Below are 17,793 nucleotides of genomic sequence, written 5' to 3' on the forward strand. Positions count from 1 at the left end.
TCTACTATTCCATCCTCTGTCCCTACATTTTTGGGTTTCACAACAGGTGTCACCAGTGCCAGAGTGCAGATGTGACTGCTGAATATGTAGATCATTTGACAACCTTTCAGACAGGGATGCCTATTGCTCCTACATGGGTGGGGTGGGGATGGGGGCGGGGAAATCATCTCATCTCATCTCATCCCATCTCACCTCATCTCTTCTCATCTCATCTGACGTCATCTCATCGCATCGTGGGATACAACTTGAGCACTTCTACTATTCCATCCTGTGTCCCTACATTTTTTGGGTTTCCCGACAGGTGTCACCAGTGCCAGAGTGCAGATGTGACTGCTGAATACATAATTCATTTGGCAACCTTTCCGACAGGAATGCCTATTGCTCCTACGTGGGTGGGGTGGGGGGGCAGGGAAATCATCCCATCTCAGCTCATCTCCACTTATCTGACCTCAGCTCATCTCCTCTCAGTTCAACTCATCTCTTTGTGGGATAGAACTTGAGCACTTCTACTATACCGTCCTATGTCCTTACATTTTTTGCTTTTCCCGACAGGTCTCCTACATGGGTGGGGTGGGGGGACAGGGAAATCATCTCCTCTCATCTCATCGTGGCATTGAACTTGAGCACTTGTACTATTCTATCCTATGTCCCTACATTTTTCGGGTTTCCCGACAGGTGTCAACATTACCAGAGTGCAGATGTGACTGCTGAATACATAATTCATTTGACAACCTCCGACAAGGATGCCTATTGCTCCTACATGGGTAGGGTCGGGGGCAGCATCTCATCTCATCGTGGGATGCAACTTGAGCACATCTACAATTCCGTCCTATGTCCCTACATTTTTCGGGTTTCCCGACAGGTGTCACCAGTGCCAGAGTGCAGATGTGACTGCTGAATACATAATTCATTTGACAACCTTTCCGACAGCGATGTGCATTGCTCCTACATTGGTGGGGTGGGGGGCAGGGAACTCATCTCATCCCATCTCACCTCATCGTGGGATAGAACTTGAGCACTTCTACTATTCTGTCATATGTCCCTACATTTTTCGGGTTTCCTGACAGGGGTTACCAGTGCCAGAGTACAGACGTGAGTGCTGAATCCGTAATTCATTTATAACCTTTCTGCAAGGGTTACTTATTACTCCTCCATGGGTGGAGGGGATAGAGAAATCATCTCATCTCATCTCATCATGGGATAGAACCTAAGCGCTTCGACTATTCCATACTATATCCCTACTGTTTCTGAGTTTCCTGATAGATGACACCAATGCCAGAGTGCAGATGTGACTTCTGATTTTATAATTCATTTGTCAGCCTTTCTAAAAGGGATGCTTATTGCTTCTACTTGGCTGGGGTGGGTGGGAAGGGAAATCATCTCATCTCATTATATCTCATCTCATCTTATCTTATCATGGTATAGAACTTGAGCACTTGTACTATTCTGAACTATGTCCCTACATTTTCTGGGTTTCCCTATAGGTGTCACCAGTACCAGAGTGCAGATGTGACTGCTGAAAGGGAATTCATTTGTTTGCCTTTCTGACAGGGATGGTTATTGCTCCTACATGGGTGGGTTAGAGGGGGCAAAGAAATCATCTCCTCTCATCTCATCTCATTGTGGGATAGAACTTGAGCACTTTTACTATCCCGAGCTATGTCCCTACATTTTCTGGGTTTCCCTAGAGGTGTCACCAGTACCAGAGTGCAGATGTGACTGCTGAAAGGGAATTCATTTGTTTGGCTTTTTGACCAGGATGCTTATTGCTCCTACATGGGTGGGTTAGAGGGGGCAAGGAAATCATCTCATCTCATCGTGGGATAGAACTTGAGCACTTGTACTATTCTGAAATATGTCCCTACACTTTCCGGGTTTCCCTACAGGTGTTACCAGTGTCAGAATGCAGATGTGATTGATGAATGGTAATTCATTTGTTAGCCTTTCTGAAAGGGATGCATATTGCCCCTACATGGTTTGGGTGGTGGGGGTAGGGAAATCATGTAATTTCATGTCATTTCATCATGGGATAGAACTTGAGCACTTCTACTATTCTGAACTATGTCCCTAAATTTCCCAGGTTTCCCGATAGGTGTCACCAGTGCCAGGGTGCAGATATTTTTGCTGAATGGATAATTTATTTGTTAGCTTTTCTGCAAGGGATGCTTATTGCTCCTAGGGGGCACAGGGAAATCAGCTTATCTCATCTTATCGTGGGACATAACTTGAGCACTTCTACTATTCCAATCTCCCTCCCTACATTTTCCGGGATTTAAAACAGGTGCCACCAGTGCCAGAGTGCAGATCTGACTGCTGAATTGGTCATTCATTTGTTAGTCTTTCCGAAAGTGGATGCTTATTGCTCCTACATGGGTAGGGTGGGGGGGCAGGGATGTCATCTCATGTCATCTGATAGAACTTGAGCACTTCTACTATTCCAAGCTATGTCCCTACATTTTACTGGTTTCCCAACAGGTGTCACCAGTGCCTGAGTGCAGCTGTGACTGAATAGGTAATTCATTTTTTAGCCTTTCTTACATGGACTTTTATTGCTTCTACATTGGTTTGGTGTGAGAGCAGGGAAGTTATCTCATCTCATCCCATCTCACCTAACTGTGGGGTAGAACTTGAGCACTTCTACTTTACCAAACTATGTCCCTACATTTTCCATTTTTTCCGACAGGTGTCACCATTGCCAGAGTGCAGATGTGACTGCTGAATGTGTTATTTATTTGTTAGCCTTTCTGACAGGGATGCTTATTGCTCCAACATGTGTGGGGTGGGAGGGGCAGGGAAATCATCTCATCTCATTCTATCTCACCTCATCGTGGCATAGAACCTCAGCACTTTTACTATTCCAAACTATGTCCATAAATTTTCCAGGTTTCCTGACAGGTGTCACGGGTGCCACAATGCAGATGTGACTGCTGAATGGTTAATTCATTTGTTAGCCTTTCTTACAGGGATGCTTATTGCTCCTACATGGGTGGGGTGGGTGGACATGGAAATCATCTCATCTTACCTCACCGTGGGATAGAGCTTGAGCACTTCTACTATTGTGAAGTATGTCCCCTACATTTTTATGTCCCCTACATTTTCCCAGGTTCCCGACAGGCGTCACCAGTGCCAGAGTGCAGATATGACTGCTGAATGGGTAATTCATTTGTTAGCCTTTCAGACAGGGATGCTTATTGCTCCTACATGGGTGGGGTGGGGTGGCAGGGAAATCATCTCATCCCATCTCATCTGATATCATCATGGGACAGAACTTCAGACTTCTACTATTCTGAACAATGTCCCTACATTTTCTGGGTATCCTGACATGTCACCAGTGCCAGAGTGGAGATGTGACTGCTGAATGGGTAATTCATCTGTTACCCTTTACTCTAGACAAAGGATTTCACTACAAACTGAGGTCAACAGTAACAGATATTCCACGCTATCAGTCAACAAAAAGAGAGTAAAAAACACTATACAGATTACAGAGATATTCAATCAAAAGTGCAGATGATAATTGAGAATAAACTTTTATCTTTTCTAAATATCACATCAAGCAATAAGTCAGTCTCTCTGGAACAACTCGAGCACAGGTATATCTGATTTAACACAATGGTTATTAAATGCACAGAAACAGAAACCAGACCAATTATCAAAAGAATAATAGTTGCAGGAATGCCCTGACTAGATTAACCTAATTATGTTCACTTTCTCTCACTAAGAAAACAGGCCTCTAGACAAAAGATTTCACTACAAACTGAAGTCGAGTAACAGATATTCATCACTCAACAAAAAGGAGTAAAAAACAGCGTACAGATTACAGAGATATTAAATCATATGTTCAGATGATAATTGAGAATAAATACATCTTTTCTAAATATCACAGCAGGTAGTAGTCAGTGTCTCTGCAACAGCTTGAGCAACATGTATATCTGATTTAAAACACTGGCTATAGAAACAGAAACCAGACCAATTATCCAAACAGTAACAGTTGCAGGAATGCCCTTGCTAGATTATCCCAGTTTTATTCACTTTCTCTCACTAAGAAAACAGATAGGCCTCTAGTCAAAAGTTTTCACTATAAACTGAGGTCAACACTACCAGATATTCAGCTCTATCACAACAAAAAGGAGTAAAAAACAGTGTACAGATTACAGAGATGTTAAATCAAAAGTGCAGATGATTGAGAATAAACTCTTAACTTTTCTAAATATCACATCAGGCAATAAATTAGTCTCTCTGGAACAGCTTATCTGATTTAGCACAATGGCTATTAAACTCACAAAAACAGAAACCCGATAAATTATCCAAACAATAACAGTTGCAGGAAACACCTGGCTAGATTAAACCAGTGCTGTTCACTTTCTCTCACAAAGAAAACAGATAGGCCTCTAGACAAAGGATTTCACTACAAATTGAGTTCAACACTAACAGATATTCAGCTCTATCAAAGAAGAAAAAGGAGAGTAAAAAACAGTGCACAGACTACAGAGATATTAAATCAAAAGCGCAGATGATAATTGAGAATAAACTCTTATCTTTTCTAAATATCACAGCAGGCAGTAAGTCAGTCTCTCTGCAACAGCTTGAGCAACATGTATGTCTGATTTAAAACACTGGCTATTTAAAGCACCAAAACAGAAACCAAACAAATTATCCAAATAACAGTTTCTGGAATGTCCTGGCTAGATTAATGCAGTTCTGTTCACTTTCTCTCACTAAGAAAACAGATAGGCTAGATTAATGCAGTTCTGTTCACTTTCTCTCACTAAGAAAACAGATAGGCCTCTAGACAAAGAATTTCACTAAAAACTGAGGTCATCACTAACGGATATTCAGCTCTATCACACAACAAAAAGAGTAAAAACAGTGTACAGATTAGAGATGTACAGATTAGAGATGTTAAAATCACAAGTGCAGACAATAATTGAGAATAAATTCTTATCTCTTCTAAATATCACAGCAGGCAGTAAGTCAGTCTCTCTGCAACAGCTTGAGCAACAGGTGTTTTGTTTTTGTAAGTCACTGAGGATTACAGTCTGTCTGCGTCAGTCACAGATTTTCATAGCTCTTCTTTTTAAGAACAGGCTCAGTGGTGCAGCAAGCAGCGTGCTTACCTTTCATGTAGATGTTTGCAGGTTCTCTACCCACCTCAGGTAATTTGATGGCTACTACTACTGTGCTGGCAAAGAGGTGAGATATCCACTAAGTATGAGTCGTGCTGTTTTTCCAACCATACCACCAGCACACCATTTTTTTTTTTTGTTAATGTAATACAGGCAATTTATTTTTCAATGGCAACAGGCACTGAATTTGTAGATAAAGCACTGAAACACAAAGTTGCTTGCCAGCAGCAGCCTCTTTAGTTATACATCTCTTTAATGTGGAATTATTCAGAAGATTCTTACTTCTGAAGAGATGGTATACATTGACTACTATTAGTGATTTGTAATTACAACAGTCTGAGGCTCTTTTATGGTTGAAATGTTCTGAAATGGGTAGCCATGTCATTACTGGTTCACATGTGCTGTTTTCCTGCTTACTGGAAACATGTTCAAATCTACTAATTTAAAACTCACTCTAAGATATGGTGCTGTATTAAACAAAGAATGTAATTTAATACAATCAGGAAAATGAATCTAAGAACATATACATTTATGCACAATCCTAAAATTGTGTGCAGTGAGCCTGCGGTTTGTAAATAGCCTACAGGTGCACTTAATCTGCCACTGGCAAGATGCATTTTCTATGAATGTGAGACTCAATGCAGTTTCAATGAATGAGTTTCAAGGATATAAAGTTTACTGTTGTGCACGTTAAGTCTGTCTTCGTTGTGAGACTATACTGTTTTAATTAGCAAATGGCTATCAGTGTTTGTGCTATTAAATTTGAAATAAAAGTTTTAAACTAAATCCAACTATCTGTAATCATTGTAGAAGTAAAGAAGAAAATAGTGTGCAGTTTGAACACTGTTGCATGGCAACAGGGGATATATATATATATATATATATATATAGGCAAGTAATGTGACACTGGAATGGCTGCTGGGTGGCAAAACTGGGGGGGGTGAAGTGGGGAGGTAGTTATCTGATCTGTTATCTTGCCTAGGGCTCCATTTGACCATATATGACTATCTGTCTATCTTTTCTAAATATTCACAGACTCCACACACACACACACGCTTTAAGGAGTTGAGGGAAGACCTTAGACATAACCACTAATATTATGACATGGAGAAGTTGTACTGGTTGTATGAGACTTCACCACAACAGCCTTCTTCTTGTCTGAAGGACAGGTCCATTCAGAGTCTCCTTGTGTTTTGATGGACAGGCCCATTCAGAGTGTGCCACAGACCCTACCTTTTATACCACTGCAGACTATATTCGTAGACTCTGCAGTATGACCAGTGTGAAAAGCTCAGCAGCAAATCTTATTTACATAGCTCAGGCTGCACTGTGCCAAGAAATTTCTTCATAAATCATTGTTATGATTAAATAGCACTTGCATTTATAGGATACAATGAGTTACTTTTAATACCTCGCCTTTTTTATCCTCTGTTCAGCATTATCAATTGCATAATAATAAAGGATAGTAATAACTGCAGTTTTATTCATGGAAATTAATTTTATTGTTGCCACTTTTCCAAAATGTGCAAGATTTATTTTCATGTTTTAAGGTTCAGCATCATGCACGTATTGTAGGAATTTATTGTTTTACAGTATCCAAAGTTCAGTTTTTATAAAACATGTAGAAAAATAGAGAATCAATATAAAATACCTTTAAAATTGCTCTGAAAACTTTACATAGATTACTGATAAAAATTTCCACACATTCTACTTAGCTTGTAGTGCAATGTCTTAGATCTTAGATGACTATTTTCTTCAGAAATCTTTTAGCCTTTTTACAATAATTATAGTGATTACTTTTCTGATAATATAGTAAATGGGACAACCTCCTTCCTCTTTTAACACTCTGATACTAAAACAGTGGGAATTCTACTGAAGCATTTGTGATCAAAAAGCAAAGCAGTTGCTATGCTATGATTAAACAGATGTCCTAATTCTACCTATTTGAGTTCTTCATTAACATTTGTTCTGTGATAACGAACATTCATACTTACATATGACAATATAATGACCAATTTAATTAATTTATACTGACTATGTCCTATTTCCACCTACTTGAGTTTTTCATTAACATTAATTCTGTGATAACCAGCATTCATATTTATATAGTCCTAATGACTGACTTAACAATTTAACTATGAAGTCACTTGTCTCTAATTCTGAAGTGGAATTTTTCATAGGTGCAACTGATTTATAAATGAACTACACAAAAAAAAAAAAAAAAAAAAAAAAAATACTGTTTTCATCTTTGGACAACCTCAAATCCAGTGCAGACAGATAATTCACATAAACACAGCAGGTAGTTAAGTTTATAGGTTTCTTTGTAAACATTGATATATCATTAAACTGTTGATATTCTAAATTGCAACATGTTCATTGTATTCAATGTTGGACATAAGTTCACGAGTTTCAACAGCTCTTGCTGATGTGTCAGTATTAAAATACAGTGTGTTGTCAAAACTGCTGTCATTTAAAAATGTCTGTTGTTGTCGCTTCCTATAGAAATAACATATAGTCCCACTAATGCAGACTACAATGAGTACAGTCACACTGAAGATAATCCCAAGACTGTGTGCAGCTGATTCCTCTTGTTTGTCAGAAATGTCTATTAGAGAGAGAAAAAAAAAACATAAATATATTTATATGCATAGTTTGGATATTAACATATACATAAACACAGGTAAACTAAATGGAAAAAAATAAAAATACTTTCTATAGAAATTGTATATCATCATACTAATGCAAGTGTTAGAAAAATATGTATTAATGTGTGTGCTTAATGCTAATTAGAAGCTAAAAGAGTTAACACGTTTTTCATTCTATTTTATATACACTATTTTATATACAGCTTAGTTTTGTATGAGACTAAAAGATGCTTTTGAAACTGCAGTGTGCTTTCTGAAACTTGCAAGATGCCCTCTGACCTAGTAACTGGTAGCACAGCAAAATTCATGTTTATGCCTTTTGGAAATGTACTTGAAAAACAGGTGATTATCTGCTAGGTCAGCAAGCAATTAATGAATAATGCTATATTCTATAATGTTATGATTTTGAACAATTGGCTCTGTTCGTGGTATGAGAACGTGCACAGCTGCAGAAGGAAGAGATAGACAGATAAAGAACTGTTGGAGAAATGAACTGCAATCTATACTTGCTTTGTGCTCAAATTAGCCATAGTACCTTGAATGGTAACATTGCATATATCTAACCGGTGGTAGCCAAGGCCACGTTGTTTTTCTTAGGAAGTTTCTCACAAAAATTGATAGTACAAGCAGAAAAGCATGAAAACAACTGCTATGTAATGATGATGTTAAAACTTGTGATCTGCTACGTCAGCTTGGTAGGCAGTAAAAATGCTGGTATTTCCTAATTCTAATTAGACAAACTCTGTATTAGCACGTTTTTGTCTCCTTGCTGCAAGATTAAAGTGCCTTAACCTGAACCTACCATGTATTGATCATTTTTAAAGTATATTTTTCCTTTGACAGCAAGCATTAAGCTAAATTTATAATAAAATATCTCTACAAGTAATAATCACTGATTGTACGTCCCAGTGTAGCTAGCAGAAATGGTAAGTTCTTCTGCAGTTTGTTTGTATCAGCATCTTAATTAAGTTACGACTATTTCCCATTATTAATGTATGCCACTGAATTTGTGACTGTTATTGACTCAAAAATGGTTACCATTGTCCTATGAACATAATCTTTTACAACTTGCACCATATATTAGCAATATTGTGGGGTAATTTATATTTCATTAATTCAGTTTATAGTGAGACACTCCATCAATGCAATATGCATTGGAAGATGAAGGTGTTCTCTTTTTGCTATATCAAAGATCTTGGCACTCTTTCCCTGTTGGTAAACTCTCCACTGATAGGAACAGGCTCAAGAAGTTGAAGTCTGGGACAGACATGGAAGAGATAGCAAAGTGACTTTTATAAAGGAAGGATAAGAAGGAGAGTTGCAGTCCCATCTGATACCCTGCTTTTCCCTGTCTAGAGAATTTCTGCTTCCAGCTTGGTCCCTAAAGAGGTCTGGAGAATTTAGGTTGACTCACTACCTGTCATTCCCACAGGGAGTATTAGTGAATGCCAGTGCTAACAAAAGGGAAATACAATTCCAGTACTCATCACTGGATGATGAAGTAAAATTGGTTATGGCAACACAGGAGCCTGGACTAACAAAGTTAGATTTAAATAGCCTTTTGCAAGGGAGACTGGTGTATGCTAGTCATGCTGTTACTCTTTTAACAAGGCTATGTCCATGGGTTGTGTAGTGCTGTGTGCAAAGTTCCAGAGATTGAACACAGACATATCACAAGATACATGAATTCCAAGCTCAAAACTGCAACACACTACTCTATCTGGACAACTTCCTGATAAATTAAAAATGAAAGTGGATACAGCAGACTAGGAGAAAACCCTAAAAACAAATTCAATCAAAAAGCCACTCACTTCACATCATGAAACTTTGCTTCTAAGATAATTTAATGAATGAATAAAAGTTAAGTGCATGATGACTGACTTCATCAGAACTATCCTCATTATGAATAACGGCCAATTTAAATGGCGTATTTTTTTGTTCTTGTTGTTAAACACCCTTTTTGAATCATCACTTGTGACATAGTCAAATTTACACTTATGCAAAAGTAATCAAATTGTATTAAATTAACATTAACAGACATTACACATCATATATATTGTTATATATCATATAACCTAAGCAACATTACATAAATTATTCAATTCCTGCCCCCTTTTTTAAAACAAGAAACATCTTTATTAAACTATCACTTATGACATAAAGAATCATCCCTTTATATAAAGGAAAACAAACCACAATGACACAATCCTAGTTGCAAGCATTTTACATCACAAATCATACTGATACACTGCCAGTTGCAAACATTATACATCACTTATAATCTACCCAATCATTTTCAGTCAAACATTACATAGCTCATAAGTCCTGCCTTTTAACCCTCAGTCCTCCCTTGTATGTATTGTTCCTACAATTCCCATTTTTATTCTATGTAGATTGCTCCTACCCTTTTTTAAAGATCTCAATTACAGTTGTTTTAATTTAACTATTTAATAAAATCCATGTAGGAATAGCATTATTCCTACATGGAGTGAATGGTGTATGTGTCCGCGTCTCCCTCTCAGCAGCACGCCTTGCATATTAATGAATGTGCACTACTGAGATGGAGCCGTGTACATGGATACTGAATCAGTGCAGGCGGTGTGTTACAGTACTGTTCATAGATCTGTACCATGCCTCCGGCACTGTCAAAGTGCTGTACCACAGTTTGTAATAGAAAACAGGGTCCATGGACACTGAAATGATGAATGGGAAAGGAATGTAATGCAGGGGGTGTGTGACAGGTACTGTAAGACCCACCCTGCATTGTGAAAGTGCCAAAATGGCACTTTACAATAAAAAAGTGTCCGCAGACACATACCGCTCAACCTCTTACAGCAAGAAGTCTGGCCAAAGCCATTATTAAAAGTGGGACAAAAGCCCCAAAATAGGGACAGTTATTAAATATTGCACTTACAAACTTAGAAAATTGATAGAATGACAGGTTTTGCATTAGCATGGATTTTCTGGAGTATGTTGCCTGAAACTCAAATGCCTGTCATTATTTTCAAATTGCAGTCTGTAATGATCTGACCAGTGATTTGCCAGTGAAACAGAAATTTTTGAAAAATGGACCAAAATATGAGACACAAATGTGGACATTGTGTGAAAATCTGTACAGTACTGAAAATGAAGTAATGCCATGTAGGGTGTGTGTTACACTATCTGTAACACAGTCCCTGGATTGTGAAGGTGCCATACGGCAGTTAAATAATAAAAAGTGTCCTTGGACACTTATATAATAAATTGAAGTGTAATGTTTTAACATGTAAATAATATATATTTTTTATTTCTTTAAATTTTAAGCATAGCTGAGTGGGTATGTGTGGCACAGTGCTTTGCTCAGCAATGCTTAAATGTATCAAGAAGTTATATAGAAATGTATAGCTAAAATTTTTTACAGCTGAGTTAGCTCATTGGTGAGAGTTACGGCTTCATGTGCAGGAGGTGCACAGTCAAATACCAAGACAGCCTGTTCAGCTTTTACATGGGAAAGCAGTTTTATATTAATTTTAATTTTATGCATTGATGTAGTTAGTGACATTTACAAGGTACATGTGCCAGACATTTAAAAATAGAAGCCAGATGCTTTTATTGTTTGTAGAAAAGGTCAAGTTTAAGCATAACTGAGCGGGTTTGCATGGTGTGGCGTGGTGCTCAGCAGTGCTTAAGTGTAAGAGGTATATACAGCAGTTTACCAGCAGATCCTCACTGGCTGAATGGTTAGGGTGCTGGCTCTTGTACATTAGGTGCAAGGGATGAATCCTGATCATTCAGCTTTTTACACAAGATAGGGAAATTAAACATTTTTTATTCGTTTTGTATACATTGAAATATGTTAACTGTGGTGGTCCAGCTTGATCAGAAGCCCATTTGCAGTGAAGACCTGAGTATAAAAGCCACAATTACACACAGGTGTCCATTACATTAAGGTTACAGGAACAGATAACCTAGTGAAATGCATAAGTTTAGGAGATATCATAAAACAGATGCACCCAAGAATGAAGTAACATTAATGAAAGATAAGTTATAATAGTATTTTATGTATCTAAGCAGTATTCAGCTCAGCTAAGCGGATTTGCACACTGCTAAGCACTGCTCAACATTTGCTCTTTAAGCACTGCTCAACTCAGCTTAGCGGGTTTGCGCACTGCTGAGCTGTGCTCAGCATTTTTTAAAAGGTCCAATGATGGTGACGGCAAAGGGCAGGAATATGGCCTTATTTAAACTGCACAGGCGGGAATACAGTCAAAACCTGTTAGAGTTTGATCCCTGTAGGAACTATGGCAGATGCAGGAGGGGGAGCGCACTTTCAGGTGCAGCACTGGGGCATACTGGAGTCCAGGGTCTTAGCTGAGCTCATTGTTAAGAACCATGGTGACAGACTGATGTAGGGCCAGTACCAGGGCTCACAATACAAGTCTGAGGCCTGGGACAGTCTGGCATGTGAGCTCAGCAATGCTGTGGTGCCATCCCCTGCACTGGTGAGCAGGTCCATCACCATTATGATGACCTGAAACAGAGGAAGGGGGCTCTCTTGGCCCAGTGGATCCAAGATGCTCAGGACCAGAATGCCCCAGAAGTTTGTAGGTATATCAAGTGTTGCTTTATCAAATTGTAATATGAATATCTGATAGACAAGTATGCATAATGGTGTGTTTTCCCCCCACAGTTGCAGAGTAGAGGGGCATGTAACTCTGAGGCCCACGCAGGTTCACTGTCGGGGCTGCACAGACAGTGTGGTCAGTACAGACATAACTTGCAATATATATATATAGTCCAATAAATATGAAAGTGTAATTGTATACTGCCATTAAGAATACTGTGCTCTGAGTGTACTGAATAATGTGTTAGACCAACATTGATAGAAGTGATTAATGCCAGGTACTGTGTAATACAGATGAAGGCAGCAAACAAGCTACTATTAATAAAGGAAGCCAGTACTGTAGTAATACTGTGTAGGAATGAATCTATCAATAAAGTAGACTGTTGCTTGCTACTCTGAAAGCAATAACTGATATACATTCATCATCTACAGGATATGCAGTACAACTAAATGTAGATGTGTGAATGTAATAAAGTGCTGTCATGTCACTCTAAATAAAGATTATTCCCACACACTGTTTTGTTTAATTTAGTCAGTTGTTGATGCAAGTGTACAGGTGCTACACAGCAAATATGGCTATGAGAGCATGAAGTCACTGAGGTTTGTCTGCTAAGCAGTTGTTATGCCAAACTGTAGATGTGAAGCTGTAAGACAAGATACAAGGAAAATTGATACATGGTCTGCACTAAGATCTGAACCTTGAATAGTAATGTGTAATTTATTACACTGTGTTCCCTGCAAAATTGTCTTGTGTTAACCTTTGCATTTCAGCTACATGTATTCCTGAATGTAAGTATGCTGATGCAAGCAAGCATGATACTGTAATAGGTGGAGACTGCACATATATGATGTGCAAATGTATATACATTGGGTATGCAACCCAGCACCCTGCTATGGTCTGTACAGTTCACCAATATTCACATCCAGTAGGGGTTAAATGTGTACACCTGCATTCAAAATGTCAATACACAGTTCACTATCTATCATGCATGAATCTTGGGCATGTATGTTCAACTGTCACTATAGTCTTCTGTGACACTCCATTTATATTACAAGGTTAGACTGTGTAATTAAGTGAATTTTAGGCAAAAATCAGTCAAGCAGCAGACAGCTGTGCCCCAGTAGCACAGTGTGATAAGAAATAGATATATGCTGTTAATTTTTGCACACACAGACAATGGTATGAATCCTGGAACTGGTACAAAGATGTGTTCATAGTGACAAAGTAATCCTGAGTATTTGTAGAAACTGTCATGTAATGTTAACAGATATGTTTTCCACAGAGCTCACAGGTAAAGAAATGTTTATATTAGCTGTATACTAATAAACTGTGTACAAATATTCCAGTGTCCAGCCCCAGCTATACAAATGACAGCAGGATGGCTATATACACCATGCACACTTTCCAACACATCTCAAGTGTCACACTGTCATGGCTAGTGATCACAGTTGCCAATAACTTTGCACACAGGTATAAATTCAGTACAAGTATGCCAGTAGCACACTCACACAACATCAGTGCAGGGTGCACCTTGTTAGTCATATATGTAACCCTGACATGTACGAGTCCCCTCTACTCGTGTAACTAGAGTTGTCACAGCTTGCCCCATAGCATTCTAGGTCACCTGATTAGCAGGTATGTATGTGCTACAGTAGCTATATGCCTCAGGTATGTGTAAAGTGAGGGCAGATCTGTAGAATATTGAGCAGTACAGTTAAGAAAAATATAAGCATATATAGTTGGTAATAGACTGATTTTCTCTCCCCCACCCCTTATCTGCTTCAATAATAATTCATATACTACGACTATGTTGTTCTCAACACCTAATGTTGGGACTTGTGTTCTGTTATTGTTCATATATTTAAATAGTTGCCTACTAACATACCTTGTTCAAATTCCATTGTTGTTTCTAGCAAGCTGTTACAATAATGACTGTTATTCCATTTATGCATGTGTTCTGTTTGCTATGCAATTTTTCCAATTATATCATTTTGGGTTCATTGGAACCCCCATGCATGCTGTTATAACTAATGTTAAAATGTTTTGTTCATGACTAACCAATACACTTTGAAAAACCTCTACACCATAGCACGTTTGGGTAGGCAGATCCCAGTGGATCCACCTGTCCAGCCTCATCTGGCTGCAGCACAGAGTTTGAGCACATCTGGGACCCAACCTGGAGATGCCTCTTCCACTGGTCCTGCACCACCCTCAGGAGATGGGGCTTGTCCTCCCTCTGGGAGTGAGCATGGCGACGTCCATGTCACCTGACAACAGTTTCCAGGGTTGGTGCGCAGGGTCATCTGGCATGACTTGGATGTTTGCCTGCACCAGATATAAGGCAGACTGCCACACCTAGAGGGACAGGCTGGCTCCACCGTCCAGCCCCCAGCACAGCCAACTTCTGGGCTGTGAAGGGGGATTGGTGACTGCCCATGGCTGGAGACCTCAGTCCCACTGTTTCCATCTGGGGGCACATGGCCCTCTGATTCCCAACCACCCTCCCCGTCCAAGGTGTTTATCTCCCTCATGTGTCATACACTGCCCCTGTCTGCTGTCTTGTCTGTTTGCAAAAGCAACCTCTCCTACCCAACTTATGTCCACAACTTACCTACAACCCTTCCCCAACATACCACTCTCATCTTAAAAAACAAACAAAAAAAATAGGGGCATCTGTCTCCCAAATAAAAATCACATCCCATATCTAGCTCTCCATTTCATCACCACATAAACTGATGTTAATCAATTTATCCTTGAATTACTCAACACATGTATGTTACCCACATCCCTGTGGGGTGTGAGGCTCTAAATTCCAAATTGTCCACATCATGCACAGCTGTTGCTGCACAAGAAATGGAGAACTATGGTCCTTTCCTACACAAATCCAGCACATCCCTAGCTGCCTTTCATAACGTTTTCCCCTGCTTGCCCCCATTTCACCACTTTCCTATCACCCCTTTTTTCTCTTCTTTTTTTTTGGAAACAGCATGGGTTTAAGCAGGAATAACTGGTGCTAAGCGAAGCTAAGGGGACCTAAGTGTCACTTGGCATTGCAGTGCATCACACAAGGCTGCTTAAAACTGCTCCAATCACTCTGGGTCAATCAGCTACTGTTCTGCCCAGCCACAAAACAATCAGCCCTGCTAGCTCTTGAATCCAGGACCCTATCCACTAGAGTCACAGTAATGTACCACTACACCAAATAAGCTGTCAGAACTACTAATGTTTTTGTAAATATATCATGCATTACAGTCATTTAAAGGGAAAAAGTCATCACTGCCAGGTCTCGAACACAGGATGCTATGCATTAGAGCCAAAGCAGCCCACCACAAAGCCAAACCAACTCAGGGGGCATAGTACTGCTTTTGTATATATATCATGCAGTGCAGTCATGTAACATTAGGGAAAAAAGACAAAGCTGCCAAGCATTGGCACAGTGGTGCAGCGGTTAACGTTGTCACCAGACAGCAAGAGGTTCTCCGGTTCGATTCTCAGCTGGGGTACCTTCTGTGCAGAGTTTGCATGTTCTCCCTGTGTTCGTGTGGGTTTCCTCTGGGTACTCCGGTTTCCTCCACATTCCAAAGACATGCATCTGGAGCATTTCTCCCCAGGCCTCCGCTGAAAACAGGCTCTGTGGAACCTAGTCGGACATTCCCGGTCAACAAATGTTAAATAAATAAAAAATAAATAAATTGAACCCAGGACCTTTTGAACTACAGTCAGAGCAACACACCACTACACCAAATCTGCTCTGGGGAGCTACTGCTGCATTTGCAAATATATCATGCACTACAGGGATGTAACTTTAGGGAAAAAAGACATCATGAGAAATTTTGAAGCCAGAACTATTTGCACTACAGTCAGAGCAACATACCAGTAAGCCAACTGACTTCTGGAGTATGACTGTTTTTACAAACATATCCTGATTGCCGGTCACACACTACTCCTATATATACTGGCCTAAATCACAGTGTACTTGGAATGTTGAGGTTTTAAGGGACATGTCTCAATCTTCCCTACAAACATACATAGTTGATAGACCAGCATCAACTGTAACAGCATGCACAATCAGATAGAAAAGTATCTATGACATTCACATCTGCCTGTCTTCTTACTCACCGCAACACACATTTAAACAGTACACAGCTACAGAATCTGAAAGTCTGTTAAGAATGGCCAGACATAGCATGCAAAACTGTGGACATAACACATCAATCCAAAGAGTGGACAATATTTCCACCTACCCTCTGTGATGCTGTAGCTCCCACACCTAGATAATGTCCTCCTCACAGGCCAGGAAAAAGAGCAAGGTCCACATGAAGGCCTTTATTACAGCATTGTGTTGCCATGCCACTGGCTAAAGGAAACACAACACAGCTGTTCTGGATGCACTTAGCAAGTGGGAGACACAGACTGGTGCACAGACCATCACCTTCTCATGAGCGTTACATACAAAAGGCAAGCTGCTGCCTTTGCTAAACAGGTCTGACACTTTTTTCAGGAAGACAGACACTGATTTTTGACATTACTTGTGGATTTCTTCTGACAAAGGAGTACAGCACTATACCAGATATGTCATACAATTAAGCATGTAATGTAATGCAGATGGGGGAATGCAGTCATGGGAAATAGGAATTTAAACAGCAGGTCTCAATACTTTCTTGACTGACATGTTGCTGTTAGTCTGCTGTCCAGCAACTACTGCCATCCCTGCTGGCTCTGTCTGCAGTGACACAGATCACAGCTCTGGCCACTGAGTCACCTCAGCAATGGTCAGCTCACATATGAGTACTACTGGAGTGTTTGTTGTACAATACTGACTGTGGCACTGCCAGCCCAGCTACCTGGGGTGTTGTAAATAATCATATGTCATTTGTGAATATTACGATACATATGCTTGCCTTACAAATGTAAGAGACCTATATATGTTATGTGGATATTAAACAATTGGTGCACAAGTGTGTGTTCAACTGTATGTTATGTGCTGAGCTCATACCTCTCAACTGTCTAGAGTTTTGCAGATGGACTACATGTTTGCCTCATATTTGTAGTCATTTTCTCATACATTTGTGTTTTGTCTGGCAAATCACTGGCAAATCATTAAAGATTGAAGCCATGAAATAATAGCACACATTTGAATGTCAGATGTTATATTCTTCAGAATATTCATGTGAATGCAAAAGCTGGTATTCTATCAACTAAGTATGTAAGAACAATATTTATTAAGTGTCATGATTTTTGGCCCTTTGCCCCCCTTTATTTGTGCCTTTGTCCAGATGTCTTGCTCTAAGAGGTTGAGAGGTATGACTGAGCTTCAAGAGTGTAAACACAGTGCACCGTACTGCCAAAGAACAGAAATGTAAACCAAGTATTACCTGTGCAAATGTATGTATTAATAGTAGAATCTGGAAGCCTCGAACA

At 39.5% G+C, this 17,793-nt stretch overlaps 1 protein-coding gene across 1 annotated transcript in view; it reads right to left on the minus strand.

Annotated features, from left to right (window-relative positions):
* Nucleotides 1-6,601: 6,601 nt before the first annotated feature.
* LOC122796779 (macrophage mannose receptor 1-like) overlaps nucleotides 6,602-17,793 on the minus strand; it is a 154,020-nt gene continuing 142,828 nt past the window's right edge. The window contains exon 5 of the mRNA XM_044065507.1: nucleotides 6,602-7,728. Coding sequence (XP_043921442.1) covers nucleotides 7,481-7,728 — 248 coding nt within the window. The 3' untranslated portion in view covers nucleotides 6,602-7,480. The remainder of the gene's footprint in view (nucleotides 7,729-17,793) is intronic.

The sequence above is a fragment of the Protopterus annectens genome, chromosome 3.part0, assembly GCF_019279795.1.
Source record: "Protopterus annectens isolate FY-2018-M chromosome 3.part0, PAN1.0, whole genome shotgun sequence".
Lineage (NCBI taxonomy): Eukaryota > Metazoa > Chordata > Ceratodontiformes > Protopteridae > Protopterus > Protopterus annectens.